Below are 20,111 nucleotides of genomic sequence, written 5' to 3' on the forward strand. Positions count from 1 at the left end.
ATCCAGCAGCACATTAAAAGGATCATACACTATGATAAAGTGGGGTTTATCCCAGGAATGCAAGGATTCTTCAATATAAGCAAATCAATCAATTTGATACACCATATTAACAAATTAAAGGAGAAAAACCATATGATCATCTCAATAGATACAGAGAAAGCTTTTGACAAAATTCAACACCCATTTATGACAAAAACCCTCCAGAAAGTAGGCATAGAGGGAACTTTCTTCAACATAATAAAGACCATATATGACAAATCCAGAGCCAACATCGTCCTCAATGGTGAAAAACTGAAACCATTTCCACTAAGATCAGGAACAAGACAAGGTTGCCCACTCTCACCACTATTATTCAACATAGCTTTGGAAGTCCTAGCCACAGCAATCGGAGAAGAAAAAGAAATAAAAGGAATTCAAATTGGAAAAGAAGAAGTAAAGCTGTCACTGTTTGCAGATGACATGATACTATACATAGAGAATCCTAAAGATGCTACCAGAAAACTAGTAGAGCTAATCAATGAATTTGGTAAACTAGCAGGATACAAAATTAATGCACAGAAATCTCTTGCATTCCTATACACTAATGATGCAAAATATGAAAGTGAAAATAAAAAAACACTCCCATTTACCATTGGAACAAGAAGAATAAAATATCTAGAAATAAACCTACCTAAGGAGACAAAAGACATGTATGTAGAAAATTATAAGACACTGATGAAAGAAATTAAAGATGATACAAATAGATGGAGAGATATACCATGTTCTTGGATTCGGAGAATCAACATTGTGAAAATGACTCTACTACCCAAAGCAATCTACAGATTCAATGCAATCCCTATCAAACTACCACTGGCATTTTTCACAGAACTAGAACAAAAAATTGCACAATTTGTATGGAAACACAAAAGACCCCGAATAGCCAAAGCACTCTTGAGAAAGAAAAATGGAGCTGGAGGAATCAGGCTCCCTTACTTCAGACTATACTATAAAGCTACAATAATCAAGACAGTATCGTACTGGCAAAAAAACACAGAAATATAGATGAATGGAACAGGATAGAAAGCCCGGAGATAAACCCACGCACATATGGTCACCTATCTTTGATAAAGGAGGCAAGAATATGCAGTGGAGAAAAGACAGCCTCTTCAATAGTGGTGCTGGAAAAACTGGACAGCTACATGTAAAAGAATGAAATTAGAACATTCCCTAACACCAAACACAAAAATAAACTCAAAATGGATTAAAGACCTAAATGTAAGTCCAGACACCATCAAACTCTTAGAGGAAAACATAGGCAGAACACTCTATGACATAAATCACAGCAAGATCCTTTTTGACCCACCTCCTAGAGAAATGGAAATAAAAACAAAAATAAACAAATGGGACCTAATGAAACTTAAAAGCTTTTGTACAGCAAAGGAAACCATAAACAAGACCAAAAGACAACCCTCAGAATAGGAGAAAATATTTGTAAATGAAGCAACTGACAAAGGATTAATCTCCAAAACATAAAAGCAACTCATGCAGCTCAATATCAAAAGAACAAACAACCCAACCCCAAAATGGGCAGAAGACCTAAATACACATTTCTCCAAAGAAGATATAAAGATTGCCAACAAACACATGAATGACTGCTCAACATCATTAATCATTAGAGAAATGCAAATCAAAACTACAATGAGATATCATCTCACACCAGTCAGAATGGCCATCATCAAAAAATCTAGCAACAATAAATGCTGGAGAGGGTGTGGAGAAAAGGGAACACTCTTGCACTGCTGGTGGGAATGTGAATTGGTACAGCCACTATGGAGAACAGTATGGAGGTTCCTTAAAAAACTACAAATAGAACTACCATATGACCCAGCAATCCCACTACTGGGATTTATGAGAAATTTATGAGAAATCCATAATTCAAAAAGAGTCATGTACCACAATGTTCATTGCGGCTCTATTTACAATTGCCAGGACATGGAAGCAACCTAAGTGTCCATCGACAGATGAATGGATAAAGAAGATGTGGCACATATATACAATGGAATATTACTCAGCCATAAAAAGGAACGAAACTGAATTATTTGTAGTGAGGTCGATGGACCTAGAGACTGTCATTCAGAGTGAAGGAAGTCAGAAAGAGTAAAACAAATACCGTATGCTAACACATATATATGGAATCTAAAAAAAAAAAAAATGGTCAGAAGAACCTAGGGGCAAGACAGGAATAAAGATGCAGACCTACTAGAGAATGGACTTGAGGATACGGGGAGGGGGAAGGGTAAGCTGGGACAAAGTGAGAGAGTGGCATGGACATACATACACTACCAAACGTAAAATAGATACCTAGTGGGAAGCAGCCACATAGCACAAGGAGATCAGTTCAGTGCTTTGTGACCACCTAGAGGGGTGGCATAGGGAGGGTGGGAGGGAGGGAGATGCAAGAGGGAAGAGATATAAGGACATATGTATATGTATAACTGATTCACTTTGTTATAAAGCAGAAACTGACACACCATTGTAAAGCAATTATACTCTAATAAAGATGTTAAAAAAATAAAAAATGATTGTAGTTGACAATTGCATAACTCTCTGAATGTATGAAAAATCAATAAATTTTACACATTAAAAAAATGCAGGTTTTAAAGAAGAAAGGTTCTGTTCTCAACATATCCATCACTCCTCAGCATTATATGGTGGGTTTTTCTTTTCTTTTCTTTTTTTAATTTTATTGAAGTATAGTTGATTTACAATGTTGTGTTTAATTCCTGCTGTACAGCAAAGTGACTCAGTTATACATACTGGGTTGGTCAAAAAGTTAGTTTGGGTTTTTCCTTAACATCTTATGGAAAAAACCCAAATGAACTTTTTGGCCAACCCAATATACCTATTCTTTTCCATTATGGTTTATCACAGGATGTTGAATATAATTCCCTGTACTATACAGTAGAACCCTGTTGTTTATCCATTCTATATACAATAGCTTGCATCTGCTAATCCCAAAATCCCAATCCTTCCCTCACACACATACACCCCACCACCGGGAACCACAGTCTGTTCTCTGTATCTGTGAGTCTGTTTTTGTTTTGTACTTATGTTCATTTGTGTCTTATTTTAGATTCCACATATAAGTAATATCGTATGGTATTTGTCTTTCTCTTTCTGACTTACTTCTCTCAGTATGATAATCTCTAGGTCCATCCATGTCATTGCAAATGGCATTACAGTATTTCATTATTTTTTATGGCTGAATAATATTCCATTGTGTACATACATCTTTATCTATTCACCTGTCGATGGACATTTAGGTTGGTTTTATGTCTTGGCTATTGTAAATAGCACCGCCATGAACATAGGAGTGCATGTATCTTTCAGAATTATAGTTTTGTCTGTGTGTGTCCAGGAGTGGGATTGCTGGACCATATGGCAAAGTCTATTTTTAGTTTTCTGAGGAATCTCCATACTGTTTTCCATAGTGGCTGCACCAATTTACATTCCCAAGTTGTGGGTGTTTCTTTTTGATAGTCACAAGAGAGGGACTACACCAATGCAAAAGATCTGAAAGACAGCTGAAATCCCATTTTTCCATGTAAAACCAACCACTCTAGTTCCTAATTATTAGAGCTTGAATAACCTCTTCTTAGGTATTATTCTCACAGCACTTATTGATGTTGCTTGTACTATAACTATTTACATATTTGGCTACCTCTCAAATCATGTTAGGAATTCTTAGATGGCAAACAGTATGATCTGGTATTTCCTGTCAGGCCTAGCACAAGGTCTTATAGATAGTAAGTTCTCCAAGACCATCTCCGTAAAAGTGTATTCCCAAACCCCTGCTACCAAAATTGATCCGTGTGTAATCTCCCCTCTACCGTGATTACCACCATTTCAGTAAATACTAGCTAAGTAGGGTTTCTTCCTATGCCCTTACTGCCAGCCACAACATTGTTAAACACTAGTATGTGTTCTTGGGTATTCACACATACAATAGTGATCTTACTCCTCTCCTTCACTGTAGTTACCATCAATTCCATATAGTCAAAAATTGATAAACACATCAAAGTGTTTAGAGGCAACGGCCAGGAGTAGACTATACAGAAGGGAAATTCAAATATTTGAGTATGAAGAAATAAAAGTCTGTCCACTAAGATTTAAGCAGGGCTGACGGAGGTGGGAGCAGTTGGGAGCAATAGCAAGGTATGGTAGAGGGAGTTGTGCAGGCAGAACAAACACGAAGATATAGGCAAGTATTTGGAAAAAGTTCAAAGGGTAACACAAATAAAATATATTAATTTCACCAACTAGTAAAGTGCTACGTATACAGTAGATGCTATTAAGTACTTGTTAAATAAGAATTTCAAGATCAGGATAAACACAGTTATAGTGGGAATAAAAGGAAAATAAAAATAGAGAAAAGGAAATGTGTGTGAAAAGAAAAAGTACTTCTTGAAATACCCAAAGATAGCTGAGACGAGGCCACAGGATCACTCACTCAAACAAGGAAGGTTTCCCAGGGCAGCCTGGTTCTTACTTTCTTTTACCCCACAAGAGTCAGATCTATTCTTGGGAGAAACTAAACCCAAAAGATTCCACGGTATGTTGTGTTCATTCTGGATTGAAAATATATGGTGCTTCTCTGCTGCCTTTCTGAGCATCACAATGTACACATTCCTGGTCCTAAGCAAAAGCAAATGATACTCCTTGGCGATGGGATAAATGGAAGGGGGGTTATGTTCTACCTATGTAATGGTCAATTGGCTAGTTGGCTGCCTCCATATTCTTTTCTAGGATTTCATTTGTTTTGGTCCTTTGTAAGTAAAACTTGGAACTCTTTCTGCCTATCATATTATTATTAGATAAAGAATCCAAAACCGCATTTTCCTGCATTAACCTATTTTATTCTCCCCATTATCACTTTGGTCCTTCTATTTAAGGGAGCCTTTTCTTTTCCAGAATGGCATAAAGTTTTTTGAACAGTTGTACTGTGTGATACAAATAAAAACAAATTGTAAAAAGAAAAAAAAAAATGAGGAAGGTGTCCAACGGTACATACAGCTGAACATAATCAACTAATAAGTTATGGTTCAACTGCTCTAATCAAGGCAAAGTTAGATGAATAAAAGAAATAAGAGCAGAGGATAAAACTCTGGATAGAAAGAACTGAAAGGCAGAATAAGCCCTTTAGGAAGAGAAAACCCCAAACCTCCAACACAATATTTCCAATGAATATCCTACAATATTAAAATACTAAACATATAAATAAAACATTTAGGAGTTGAGGAGTCCAGCCAATAGAAGGTAAAGTGTCTACTTCAAGCATTGTTACAAAAAAGATGTTATGTATTAGCTGTATACATGACAAATGAAATGGAGAAGGTGGCAGAGAGCTGAAGCCTGTTTTATTTCTGGTAAACAATAGTTGTGCTGCTCCAATGTAGTATGCTTAAGAGGTAGATTATTTAGCACAAAGAGAACACGATCTGGCCACTACATATTGCTAAGCAGTCAGTCAAATGCAGGATCTAGAAGCAGGTCAAAATTAAGGGAAACCACGTAAATATACTGTTTGTGTGATTAGCAATCCAAAACCAGCATCTAGAGGGGCCACAGAGTAAATACAGTAATTCAGATTACATAATCATACCCTATTGTAGAAAGCTCAGAAACCCAGAATTTTAAGATTAGCTATGTCAAATGTCAGCTTGATTCTATCAGGAACAGATGAGCATGAAACTTGCCCCATCTAGTGAGAGGTTTATTAATCCCCTAGCACAGTCACTGGCACAGGAATAGATAAGACAGATCAATGGAACAAAACAAAGTCCAAGGCTGGACAAAGTTTCTTTTAGTGTATGATAAAGCAAGCATTTCAAATCAGTGGTAAAAGAGTTTTGGAAAAACCAGCTATTTGGGAAAAATAAAAAGCTGGATTCCTAACTCCCTTCTTACCCCCCTACCCCGACTCCACATTAAATTCCACATATGACAAAGATTTAAATACAGAAAGTTAAACCATAAAAATCCTAGAAGTATGAGTGAATATTTTTATAATCTTAGAAATGAGAAGACCATTACAAAAAATGATACAAAACCCAGAACCCTTAATATAGCAATTACTTTGACTATTAAAAAAAAAATTAATGGCAAAATACTGAACATAAAGTTAAAAAAAACTGGAAAGAATTATTTGCAACACAATAAAGGGTTAATACAGAGTTTTCAAATCAATAAGAAAAAGACAAAGATCTCAAAAGAAAATAGGCAGGGACTTCCCTGGTGGCGCAGTGGTTAAGAATCCGCCTGCCAATGCAGGGGACATGGCTCCGAGCCCTGGTCCGGGAAGATCCCACATTCCACAGAGCAACTAAGCCCGTGCGCCACAACTACTGAGCCTGTGCTCTAGAGCCCGCGAGCCACAACTACTGAGCCCACGTGTCACAACTACGTGCTCTAGGGCCCGCGTGCTGCAACTACTGAGCCTTGTACTGCAACTACTGAAGCCAGCACCTACAGCCCATGCTCGCAACATGAGAAGCCACTGCAATGAGAAGCCTGCGCGCTGCAACGAAGCGTAGCTCCTGTGCACAGCAACTAAGACCCAACGCAGCCAAAAATAAATAAAATTTAAAAGAAAAGAAAATAGGCAAAGGACACAAACAAGTAATTCACAAAAGGACACAGAAATGACCAATAATGTTTGAAAAGCTATTCAATCTCACTAGTAATCAAAAGAAAATCAAAGAAAAATAATGTGATAACATTTTCCACCTGTTGGAAGCGCTTGACAAAATGTATCCAGTGAGGGGTGGACACCAGAGCACCTGTGTGCACTGTGGGTGGGAATATATAAACTGCTGTAACTTTTCTGGAGAGCTATTTGGTGATGTGAATCAGAACTGAAAATGCCCACACCACATGACCCAAGCAATCCCACTCAGGAATTTATTATCAGGGGATAATTACACATCTTTACAAAATACCTTATACACCTGAAGGTTTACTGCATCCTGCAGGCCATCTACTGTGTTAAACATCTTACACACATTATCATTTAATCCACATAACAACCCCATATTACTATACCTGTATATTCTAGACAAGAACTGAAGCTTTGTTAAATGCGTTATGTTATGCAATGAAACAATATACCAGGTGCTAATGAAAATGTTTCAGGTATTTACTGACACTGAAAGATATTCATAACATGTTGAGTAAAAAGCAGGTTTACAGAATAGCATGTAAAATCGTGTGTGTGTGCGTTTATGGTTAAAAACATTCTTCCAAATATTAACAGCAACCATCTCTAAGTGGCAGAATTTATGGTGGTGTTTCTTCTTTATAGTTTTTCCATGGTGACTGAATTACTCCCCACCCCATCATCTGTTGAATAGTGATTTCTAGTGTCCCAGGTGGCACTGATAGCCATATACTGACCTCTGGTAGGGGAGCTCTGGGCAGCAGGGAGTCACTGACTGGCATTTAATACCAAATTGGTTTTCAGGGACCCATTACGTTAGAAAGTAGGTGACAGCTTGTACTACCTTCTCTGAAACACAACCATCTTGACAGGATAATGCAAGACTCATCCACACATTTAATGCCCACCATTTAAAGCCTGAGGTCCACACATTTTAGAGACCATGAATTAACAAAAATGTCCATTTCTGTGGTCAGTTGGCTAATCCCTAGTTCCATCTGGAAAAGAGAAAGGCCATAAAACACAACATTCTTTACGGAAATAACTTTGTCTTCACATCTAATCAAACAAGAAGTCTAATTAAATTACTGTTACTATAGCTGGGAGAACTTAAAGTTGGTCCCGAGAGTCACCGTAGCTTGGAAAAAAATTCTGGTAATGAGAAACCTCTGCCTATCTTTAGTTACACACCTGATCAAAAGTAAAACACTGAAAGAATTAACACCAGCACAACTGAGCCTGGATCAGTTTCACATGGCGCGCCCCAGTTTAAAAGCCACTTGCAGATGACCCGACAGTCTGGCCATCAGGAGCAACCTCTCTGGCAAGTAAACAGAGAGTGAATTCAATGATGCCATCCTTCACACATGTTCCTTCTTTCAACAAATACATCTGCTTGCCTACCATGGGCCGGACCCTCTTTGGGGCGCTGCAGACACAGCAGTGATAACACATACTCTGTGCTCAGGGAGCTTATACTCTATGAACACACTTCTTAACAGAAGTCTAAGAATAAAGACTAAACATGCTAGATATTCAACCTACAGAAGACAACCTGTCATTGTGAAAAATAAAACTGCAAAAGGGTGTTAAAGCCTGGTCTAGTAACTAACTGGTTGGGAAAGTGGGCACAAATCATTTTCTCTCTTGGGAATCTACTTCCTCAGGAGTGAAACTGAATTATGCTCCTTCACTCACTGGAATAATAAGAATCAAATGAAATAACAAGGCACTGGTGATCCCATAAAGGCTGGGAATTTAAGATTTAGGCTTCCAAACCCCAAACAGGGAACACAGGGATAGACAGGACACAGCGATGGTGCAAGAGAGGTTTGGGACAAGACCTGGGCGAAGCTCTTGCGGGCAGGAATAAAACCTTAACAGAATACAGTTCCGTTAAATAAGGCACTGCTAGGACCATAAAACACGAGCCAAAAATAAGATCACAAATGTTCCAGTCCTCCCAGAGACTATCCTTAGAAATAAAAAGGCTAAACATAAAACAGTATACAAGTTTGCAAACCTATTCAATTATTCAGAGTTTTCTGTGAGGCAGGATGGAACAGAGGAGAGCACTGGGCTAATACCTGGTCAATGTGAATTTCATTTCCGGCTCTGCCAACAGCTCTGTGAACTTGGGCAGTAAAACCTAACTTCACCACCAAGGCGAGGAAGCTGGAATGACAGCATTTCCAGTACCTATAAGCTTTAAAATTCTATGACTCATCAATAATTTCACACCTCAGTTTGCTTTTCCACTGCTCTGCCTTCATTTGGGAAAAAAACAAAAAAAAAATCAGCCCCTTGCTCCACAATACTCTAGTGTCAACAGGAAAGGGCAACAGCAACTCCATTATCTAGAAACCTCAACAACCTGGACATTCACTGAAAGGAAGCAAGGGAGAGAGACCTCTGATGACAGTGTCCATGCAATAAAACCCTATGTACCTGACCACTAAGAGAAACCTGCAGACCATCGCTCTAAATCAATCTGCTAAACCTGTTAGATTGCCTAAAATTAGAAATCTTTTTCTCAGTTTACAGAAGCATCTTACAGAAGTAAAATTTCTTAGCTTACAGAAGTTAAATTTGGGCGACACTGTATCTAGAGACAGGGACAGCAGCAAGAAGGAACAGGATATTGCAAGGGGACTATCATTTCTGCAGGAAAAAAAGAGTAAACTTCAACAGGCAGACAATGGCACTAAGCTTATAAATCTGGGCCATTCAAAATGGGAGAAAATAGCCCCACAAATCTCAACAGACCTTGAGGGCATTAATGCCATACCACTTTAAAATGATGTGAGTCGTGGTACAGCATAATTTAATCTCCTTAATGATCCAAGGTCATACTGTTGACAAAGAAGGCAGAGACATATGTATTTTAGAAAGATATCCATTAAAAATAACAAAAACAACAAACTTTGGCATTCAAAAGGGTAGGCTTAAATGTCTACCCTAGGCTTAGTTTTCGAAAAACTCATCTTCATGGGATAATTCATTTCTCATCATGCCTAATAAATGAGTTAAATTTCAAACTGTTGGCATTTAATTTTTACATCTTAATCTCATTTCAAAGAAAAGAAAGTGATGAAAGGATATGCGCCTGTGGCCAGCTGACTGGACCATAAAAGCTCACCAGTCCCCACTGGGTGTGGGGACCAGCCCGGCCTCCCTCTGCTACAGCCACACTGGCCTTCTTCCAGACCTCTGGGTGCACCATGCTCCTTCTAGCCCCAGGCCTGTGAACATGCTTTTCTCTCTGTCTGGGACACTCCTACAGGAAAAATTCTATTCATCTTCCAGTACTAGTTTAAGTACTTTCTCAGCAAGCGCTTCCTAGTGCCCCAGGCTAAAAGGACCTCTGTCAATTATTCTCCTGTAGTTGCTTTTTTCCTTCTTGGTACTTATTGTATTTGTAATTACATATGTGTTTAATGTCCATTTTCTCTACTGGTCCATAAAGGCAGGGATCTTGTCTGTTGTGTTCCAAATCAGTTTCCAGTACCCAGTACAAGGCCCAACACATAGTAGGTGCTCAATAAAAAGTTGTTGAATAATAATAATATTGACCTTTACTGAGCACTCATGATATATAAAGCACCATTGCTACTTTACAGATGAAGAAGGAGGATCAGAGAGGTTAAATAATTCTCCCAAAGTTACACAGCTGGTAGGTGGCAGAGCAAGGTTTCAAGCTCCTGTCTGACTCCAGACTATACATTTAATGACTACACTTTCTCCAGCACTATGTGAGGCAAAAGGGTGAAGTTAAGGGGTCATGCTTGTACTACCTTTAAGGTGTTTATAATCTGGAGAATACCAATTGAATAAATGAAAGTGAATACAAAATAGAATACTATAGTAAAGTGCTGGATTACATGGCATTGTTAAATGTTGTAGACGAGAACAGAAAAAAAACAAGCAGAGCTAGAAAGGCATTCAGACGGGAGGAATGCCATGAAAACAAAAATGGAGAAGCAACAGAGCACATGGCAAGCTAAAGGGACTGGTGATAAGGTAACTTCAACTAGAGCAGAGCTAACGTAGGCCAGGAAATAGTGAGATACTACCTTAAAGGTATACGCGCATTATAAAAAAGAATTCCATTAACATTCTGGTCTGCCCTGCTCTCAAGCTAAGTTCTTGAGGAGTACCTATCACATCTCACTAATATTTCTTAAAACGTTACAGAGGTCAATAGAGTACAAAGCTAATAGTGATTGCTCAGTTAATGAATCAGGGTGAAACAGGCAAAGTGCTATTTTAGAGCTGTCAACTTAAAACCGCATATTTAAAGCTTAATGAATGAGAAGAGAAATAGTTATTGAATTACAAGTAGCCTTATTTTTTTTAATTGTAAGTTCTTTAACACTATAAGTAAATAACTATATATACTTGAAACTATTATAACCAGATGACCAGGTATCTGATGATGGTGGGGTTATTTTCTCCTCCATCTCCCATAGCTTCAAGAAAGATACTTTGAATAGATGGTCTCTCCCTTACCATACCCAATTTTTTTTTAACTCCAAGTCCAAGCACATAACTAGTACATAATTCTTAATACATATTTGGTTCCTGTGAGTACCCATACTAATTCTCCTGGAATATTTCAGCTATGGAAAAAAAATTTAAGTGCATACACAAATATCTGAGCATCTAACTGGTAATGCATTAGAAGCTTTGTGTAGATAATCATTATAAAAAACATCCAATAAAGGATGAATACACACCAAATTCTACACAGTCTCATTTAATCTTCACAAAGACCCTAAGGGGTACGTATTAGTATATCCATTTTATAGATGAAAAAACTAAGGTTCACTAAGGGTCATCTGTCCCTGGTTACCACTGAAGTTTGAATCCAAGTCTAACCTGTGATCACATTCCTTCCTAACCACGGCCTCAAAGAACTCCAATTAATACCACTTGTTAGTATCACTCATATTAACCAGTTAAAATTTTGATGTAATCATGAAGGTTAAAAAAAAAAAAAGGAACACATATGCTTCTTACATTTCTGCCAATCTTGACTCACTCTCATTCTCGCCACCTCCGCCCAAGCCTGTCACCCAACCCTGCCAAGTGATAAAACCGAATACATTTATGCCTCATCTGTCTCCTTTTATGCACATGTTCCTCTGGAGTTGGTATTTATCAGGCTCATTTGGCTGACAATTGGACTCTATGGACACAGTAATAAATCAACAGGCTTATAAAGAAATGACATGGGGCTTCCTTGGTGGCGCAGTGGTTAAGGATCCGCCTGCCAATGCAGGGGACACGGGTTCGAGCCCTGGTCCGGGAAGATCCCACATGCCGCAGAGCAACTAAGCCATGCGCCACAACTACTGAGCCTGTGCTCTAAAGCCTGCGAGCCACAACTACTGAGCCCATGTGCCACAACTACTGAAGCCCGCACACCTAGAGCCCGTGCTCTGCAACAAGAGAAGCCACCGCAATGAGAAGCCCGCGCACCGCAGCGAAGAGTAGGCCCCGTTCGCCGCAACTAGAGAAAGCCCACGCACAGCAACGAAGTCCCAGTGCAGCCAAAAATAAATAAAATAAATTAAAAAAAATATAGAAATGACATAAATCCTACATATGTGGTAGGATTCAAGGTTTTCAAAACATTCTCTCTTTGAAGCCTTATGATAATAATATTTTACATGATGGGGAGGCAGCACCATGTTGGGACATAAGTGTTCTACGCCCAGCTCTTGGCCTGTAAGCAAGTCATTTAGCCTTCTTGGTAAGAGATCTGACCAGTTAATCAGCTTAACAATCTATGATTCAAACTGTTAAGCACATTATCAGCAAGAGTTCAATCTTACCCTTGTTCACAAATGTTCAGAAAAATCTGTTCACGGGCTTCACTGTCTTATAGCTCCTGGGTTCCTCATGCCTGGGCTCACAACCTCCTTCAATAAGTTCCAGGAGTCCTGGATTGTTTCTTGGAACCTTGAGCACTTCAAGTATAAAAGATGGTCGGCCCTGCCCTCTATTCTGCTCTCCTGTTGGACAGAGCACAGTAACGGTCAACGTCCAAAAGGATAACTCTTCTTGGCTCCCCATTTCCACCTCTGGTTTATCCAGCTCTAGCCTCATGTCAACCACTACCTGTTAAAACACTTTCTCCAGTAAGTCCTAATGGCAGACTCCCTCCCCATACCTCCCCTCTTTTCGCATCCCCCACAAAGAGCTATCTTTTTTTTTTTTTTGCGGTATGCGGGCCTCTCACTGCTGTGGCCTCTCCCGTTGCGGAGCACAGGCTCCGGACGTGCAGGCTCAGTGGCCATGGCCCACGGGCCCAGCCGCTCCACGGCATGTGGGATCCTCCTGGACCGGGGCATGAACCCATGTCCCCTGCATCGGCAGGAAGAGCTATCTTTTTTTACTTCTCTATATGTTTTCCTGGAAACCTTAGTCTTTCATACTTCTCATCAACTACTTCTCCCCAACAGAAAGTCCCCATTGATCATCCCCTGAGCATGTCTTGGACTTCCCTACCTCCATGCCTTTACAGGTCTCCCTAAGAATTCCCTCCACACTTTGATTCTCTCTTCATCCATGAGGCCTTCCCAGACCACTGCACTGCAGTGGTCATGCCTTCTTCAAAAACTCTTCCAAACTCTCAGCAAGCCATCTCTGAACAGCTAAATACTTAAGATGACATCAATGCGGATTTTTTTTTTTTTTTTTTTGCGGTACGCGGGCCTCTCACTGTTGTGGCCTCTCCCGTTGCGGAGCACAGGCTCCGGACGCGCAGGCTCACGGCCACGGCTCACGGGCCCAGCCGCTCCGCGGCATGTGGGATCTTCCCGGACCGGGGCACAAACCTGTGTCCGCTGCATCGGCAGGCAGACTCTCAACCACTGCGCCACCAGGGAAGCCAATGCGGCTGTTTTTAATGTTTAACTTTTCTTACGTACAGGCCAGAGCTCCAGAAGTGTTTGAGTGAAAGATATCTGCACAATACATTTAACAAAACATTCTGATAAAACTTCTCACTTGACCCTCCAAATAATCCTAAAACTGATTCTCCAGTTTTAAAAAAAATAATAAATAAAGGTCAGAGAAGTTAAGTGATTGTCTATGATCATACCATACAACTATGAAACAGCAGAGCCAGGATTCAAATCTGAGTATTAAGAAGTCTTTTTTGAACTTTTCATATAGCATATTTATGATGTGAAACTCTTTGACAAAGAGCAGGTACCAGATAAACATTTGATCTGAACTATCCTGTCTGGGAAGTACTAACGTCAGTTAAAAATTTCCTTCCCAGTTCAATTTCTCTTGGTACTTCAGGGTGATCTTACTGTTGAATCAGATTTGCAAACAGGCTCAACTACAATATTAGAACTTAGTTTTTTAGAACATACAGGAAAAAAAAAGAGCAAAACTCTTAACAAAAGCAAACATAAGAGAGATACTACTCATAAGCCCTAGAAGGAAAAAAACATACATTTTCTTCTAATGAAAATAAATCAAGCCAATTAATCACACGTAAGTTTCTAACTCGCACAGGGCTGAGTATTTAATGGGAAGCTGACCATCTATTTTCAAGCACACAGGCAGCCAAGACAAAAAGAAAAAATAAAAGCCCCAGTTTTGGCAGAGTGCTGTAGGGAAGGAAAAGAAAAAACAAATTTACTGCTAGATATCTATTTGGTTTGCTTTTGGAATATCCAAGCTAGTAGCTTTGATTTGCATTAGATTTTTTTTCAGCCAACAAGGAACAATAAAGTATTTCCCAAAAATAAAAAGTCAAATGTCTTTCGCAATTATATGAAAAAAGAAATACTCCTGTTATCTTTAAGAACACTCATATTTCACTGAAGCAAGCTCTGGAGGTGGTAACAAATTACCCCCAGATGTGAAATCCAGGCTATGTTCAAGTTCAACTGGGAAAGGGAACAGCCACAATTTGCTTCTAAACTTGGAAACAACCAGTAAACATTTGTGATCACAACCTTTGGCCTCCTCTTCTTCCATATTAATCACAGAGTTCTTTAGACATTTTAAATCTAGTCCAAAACTTCTCATGCTGTAGATGAGGAGTTGAGGGCCAGATACTGAAATGCAAAACAGAAAATAAATTACATTCACAGAAAACTTTCTCAGGAAAACACCACAGGCTCTGAATGGAAGATTTTGTTTTTGTTGTCGTTTCCTGAGACTGGGGTTGAGGACAGAGAAGGAAAAAATAGCCCCAATCTTAAAAAACAAAACAAACAAAACAAAACAAAAAAACACATGTCCAGCATTCACCTAACAACCTCTAAAGGTATGAAGCGTCTATCATGAAGATTCATTCAACTCAGATAGCTCAAAGCCACATATTACTAACCCAACTTTGACTGCAGTCACTATTACAGTGTCAGTAAAAAAAACCCTGCCTAGAACAGACTGAAATTGACCAGTTTGTTCAAGCCCCATTACCCCTCAAAACCACCTACGTACAGATCAGTGAGGCCACGTAGACAGTGGAAAGAACAAGTTTTCACCAAGTGTTTAAATAGAAGAGTACAAGATGCAACAGAAACACTAGTTAGAAAAAGATAAGGTAACTGAGGGCTTCCCTGGTGGCGCAGTGGTTGGGAGTCCGCCTGCCGATGCAGGGGACACGGGTTCGTGCCCCGGTCCAGAAAGATCCCACATGCTGCGGAGCGGCTGGGCCCGTGAGCCATGGCCGCTGAGCCTGCGCGTCCCGAGCCTGTGCTCAGCAACGGGAGAGGCCACAACAGTGAGAGACCCGCATACCGCAAAAAAAAAAAAAAAAAGGTAACTGAATATTTTTTTTTTTAGAAATTTACAAATGCAGTATCTTTTTTTGGAGCCATTGCCACACAGCCCTCTGCTAGAAAAGCTGCATCTGGCCACTGCCCTCAAGCACTGCCCTTTCTGTGAGGATCACATGAGTAACAAGCCAACTAGGACAAAGTTGGGGGGCATGGTTTCTGCAGTCACCCACTGAGAACCCAACGTTTATTGGCAAGAGTTGATTTGAAATTGGCAGAGTGCAAAAGAAGCTAATAGCCTATGTGAACCTAACACAAAATATCAGATCAAAACAGCAGGATAAGGAGCCTATTACTATTATCATTAGAGAAAGAAAATAGTCATTAGAAATTGACCAGGAGACTCATCATAGTGATTTTTAATTTTCTAATTAAAAATCACTATGCACAGAACCAAAAATTTGAGTCAGCAGAGAATTTACCTAATTGTTTCCCTGCATTCCCTTTGAGCCACTTGTCCTACCTGGCTAGCTCTCTACCCTCACCTCAACCAAACCTCAGATGACAACTAACCTTTCCCCAGATAAATATACTTCATCAACTTTGCTGATACTTCTAACTGAAATCCCCAATACAGAATTCATTTTAACATCCCGTAGGGGTTAAAAGTCTGATGAATATACTGTATGGGCGCAGAGTCCTCATGAGGATTTTGCTCATTCTGCTCAACCAGGACCAGGAAGGAGATCCTACAGAATTCCTATTCCTTGACCCCGGCACGAATGGATGAAACAGGACTCAAGAAAGATTAACTAGAGGGTGACGGTGGGAGTGGCAGGGAAGGCAGTATGAAGAGAGGGTGGGTACTGGGATAAATGAGGCAGTTAGAAAGTTCTGGGGCAGTTAAATGCACTGACCTTCAGATTTCCGGGTGTGACAAAGATCCACAACAGGCTAAGAGCGGCAGCTCCCTGAAGCCTCCAACGGGCACATTCAGTCCTGTCAGCCTGGACTCAGCCCTGCCAGCACCAGCAAACAAATACACACATTCTTCTCAGAGCTGACACCCCATACAACACAACCTCACTACAGGACCTGTTTATATAAGAAACCAGATGCTTTGATGTTGGGAAGTTATGTGTAAAGAAGTAGTTAATGACAGGAACAGAAGGAGGACAGAGAATGAACAACATTCCTGGCTTTACTAATCGTAAGTTTTAAAAGTTTTAAGGAAATTGTCAAATAGTCTGAACTCAGGAATGAGAAGTAAGGAAGTTATGTCAGCCACCACCATAACTCTGACCAAGGCATTTCATCTGTTTCTTTAAGACAGAGCTTCATGCCTAACCTCAAAGGGGTGCTTATAGGAGGAATGTTTGGAAGCAATCCAACTTAGCAACCAACATTAATAAACTCTAGGCTTGCTCAACTTCTCTCATGCACAAAGGTTATACATGTCATGAACATTCCAAGCACTTAAAGGAAAGAATCAGTTAACAGTGTGGCATGAAAAGAGTTTGGGGTTAAAGGCAAAAGGAAGGTTATTCATTAGTCTAAGAAAAAATCATTTATAAATACACACACACACATATTTGCTGGATTTCATGAGTGAGGAGACTGAGTTATATAGGTCATTAGGGCAAAGGTCTCCTAAAACCAGAAGACTATAAAAGCACTATCACGCTTTAGTTCTACTTTGCTTTCTTAAGAAGATTAGTTAAACACCAACCTATTCTCACAAAGCCAAATAAGCCATAGAAACAGGTCTAGGAGATTCGCTAAAACTTTCTGAGGCTTTTCGTTCTCCAGTCTGAATGATCTCTTCTTTGTATCTTGGCACCCCCAGTATCTAGCACATCTTGGACCTTTGGAGGACATTCATGTACACTGACTACATGAAGCAATGTGGCTTGACATGAACAGCAAGTTATAACAAATAAGAGAACAACGAACTTTTCATTTTTCTTGGGCATTGAATCCTGTCATCTTATGAAAAACTACTCTAAATGGCACTTTCCCAGCTGTACAAAAGTATACAATATTTCTAATAAAAAGTTGTTCTGTTATGCCTATACTTTTATTTCACACTATTTATAAAGGCTCCCCCAACACCAGATCTCTTCAGCAAAGGTCAGGATGATTTATTATGACTTCTAAAACTATAGAATTGAAAAGCAGAACAGACCACTAGATAACAGTTCTTGGTTAAGGGGGTGCACCACTAAGAACTGCTTTATTCAACCATTTCTAAGGTGAAGATTATTAACAGTGGTTCCACTTTTACCACATACACATGCTACAAAAAGGATGGGATCTCTGAAGAAACCGTGGATGATTAAGAAATGCAAAAACAGTTCGTTTAAATGAGGTCAATGAAAGAAGACAAAAAAATAAATTTAAAAAGTCACTGGAAACAATAACTAAATAAAATGAAAGAAAAAGAGGGAAGTTTTTTTATTAACATGTGGACTTCAAAGAATGAGGTTTCAGATCTGCTCTTGAGTAGATCTGGCCTAAGAACCCCCTGAGCCAGTTTTTTCAACCTCTTGCTTTAGAAATCAATATATTGCAAATGACATATAAATTCAAACCAACCAGGGAAGATTCTGACTAAAGGAATATATCCAGTAGCCCCAGGTCCTAAAGGTAGGTCAATCAGCAAGAGAAGAATCCAAATATGGAGTAAGAATGCTGTGTCTGGCTGGCTCAAGGAAGGAAGTGCTCCTGTTATAAATCAGGCACTGGTGTTGTAAAGCCTTTCTCAACTCTCCACCGTGAGATGGAAGTCTACACATTTTTTCCCCCTCATCAAACGCGAAGACTTCCCAGTTCTCATTCTGCCCTATCTGCACCCAACCCATCCCACAGGTCAGCACTAGCTTGGCCACCTTTAGGCAGCTGCTGCTTGGACTGCGTTTAGCGAGAGTTCTCCCTGACTGCTTATGCTTTAACTGCAATTGCCCTGGGTCCCCAGATCAGAGAATTCTGCACAGGTAACAAGTAGAGTCCAGGCAGAGGGAGAAAGATCAAGGGGAGACTGAGATTCGGCTGATACAGAATGTGGTTCAACGAGGACAAGTGCAGTTAGCCCCTCACCTCTGTCCCCATGTGCAACTCTCTTTGAATGAGGAAGAGATATAAGAGAGAAAATGCATTAAATTGAAAATACATTATGCAACAATTAAACCGGCAGTTCTAGAAAAAACACGAAGAAGATGCCCGAGCTGATCTAGAGCAAGTAGCCAGGACATTGCCAACAACTGGCTTTGTCAACACAGTAGTGTGCAGAGGTTGGGTTGCTTGTCCCCAGAAACAGAACTGCCACAATTTTTAAAGTGTCCGACTAGGACCTAGCTCAAAGCACAGTATCTGCAATGTGTTTCTTACCCATTGCAAACCTTGTTACAACAGGATCTAGACATCCTGGTCAGAGTCCAATGCCATGATAGAAGGTCAAGTTGAAGGAGTAAGAGAGATCACATATACGCTGTCACCCCATTGCCAAGCTTGTTCCTTTAACTATTAAAACACACACAGGAACCTAATCATTGCTTTGGGATTTCTGAACACCCGCCTACCCACCCTGAAAGTACTGACCCCGCGAGGACACACGTTTGTTTCTGTTTAGCTCCAACTTCTCCAACCACTCCTCCAGCTTCCTGTTGGGGTATAGCGTTGCTGGATCCGAATTATTTATACAGACGGAAAACAACAACGCTCGAGAGATTCTGACAACTTAAAAAAAAAAAAAAAGAATGCGTGAAAGTCTAAGCCGGCTTCCCCTGTGACGAAACACAGCTGCCCGGGCTGCGGCGTCCGGGGACCGCTCTCCGGGCCCGACTCGGCCCGCCCGCCCGCCGTAGTTTCGGGGCTGCGGCCCAGGTGGCGCGGGCGCCGCGCGGCGGGCGAGCGGCCGGGGTCTCCTCCGCTGGGACGCGAGGCGCGCGGACAGAGAAAGAGGAGCCGGGTGCGCGGGCCCAGGGGCCCGCGGGTGGCACCTCGTAGTCCGGGCGGTGCCCGGGCCCGGCGCCCGCTCACCTGGTGCGTGTTGTTGGCCAGCCTGCCGACGAAGTCCCGGACCCCGCCGCAGTCCTCATCCTCGTCGAGCGCGCTGCGGCGCCAACGGCCGCCGCGGGGAGCCGGGCCCCCAGGCGCGGCCGCGCGCAGCCCCCAGCTCACCCCGACGGGGCCGGACCAGCGCGACAGCGGCGCAGCGGGCGGTGGCGGCGCGTCCAGCCGGTCCTGGCCGAGGGTCGCCGGCGGCAGCAGCTGGAGGAGGAGGAGGAGGCTGAGACTGTGGGACCAGCGCGAGAGGTCGCCAGCAGCTCCCCGGAGCCGCTCCATCGCCGCCGAATGCCTACGCTGCCGACACCTGCCGCCCGGCGCGCCCGCCCACCCCCGCCGGCGCCGCGCCACACCCCCGAGCCCGAGCCCGGCGTTCCTTGGATACGCGCAGCCGGGCCTCTCCGCCCCCATAGGCTGGCCGCCTGTCCTTCTTCCCCGGCCCACTGCTCATTGGCTCGCGTCGCCTCCGGCTTCGGGGGTCCTGGATTAGGATGCCAAGTTGCAGGACTGATTGGCTGGAACGTGGCAGAGACGGCTGAGGTCATCCCCCTCTCGCTGGCGTATCCAAGGCCGGGCTTCTAGAGTTAGCGTAGGAGCTTCCCTCC

General features: G+C 41.4%; 1 protein-coding gene across 4 annotated transcripts in view; it reads right to left on the bottom strand.

Moving 5' to 3' along the window:
* Positions 1-19,829, bottom strand: part of SORT1 (sortilin 1) — a 73,483-nt gene extending 53,654 nt beyond the window's left edge. The window contains exon 1 of one of the 4 annotated variants that reach the window (XM_027096293.1): positions 19,480-19,829. In XM_027096293.1, coding sequence (XP_026952094.1) covers positions 19,480-19,785 — 306 coding nt within the window. In that variant the 5' untranslated portion in view covers positions 19,786-19,829. The remainder of the gene's footprint in view (positions 1-19,479) is intronic. The other 3 variants (XM_027096292.1, XM_027096290.1, XM_027096294.1) reach the window with 3 other exon arrangements.
* Positions 19,830-20,111: the final 282 nt, after the last annotated feature.

This window comes from Aethalodelphis obliquidens, unplaced genomic scaffold (assembly GCF_003676395.1).
Source record: "Aethalodelphis obliquidens isolate GAN/ISIS:26980383/991018 unplaced genomic scaffold, ASM367639v1 scaffold100, whole genome shotgun sequence".
Taxonomy (NCBI): domain Eukaryota; kingdom Metazoa; phylum Chordata; class Mammalia; order Artiodactyla; family Delphinidae; genus Aethalodelphis; species Aethalodelphis obliquidens.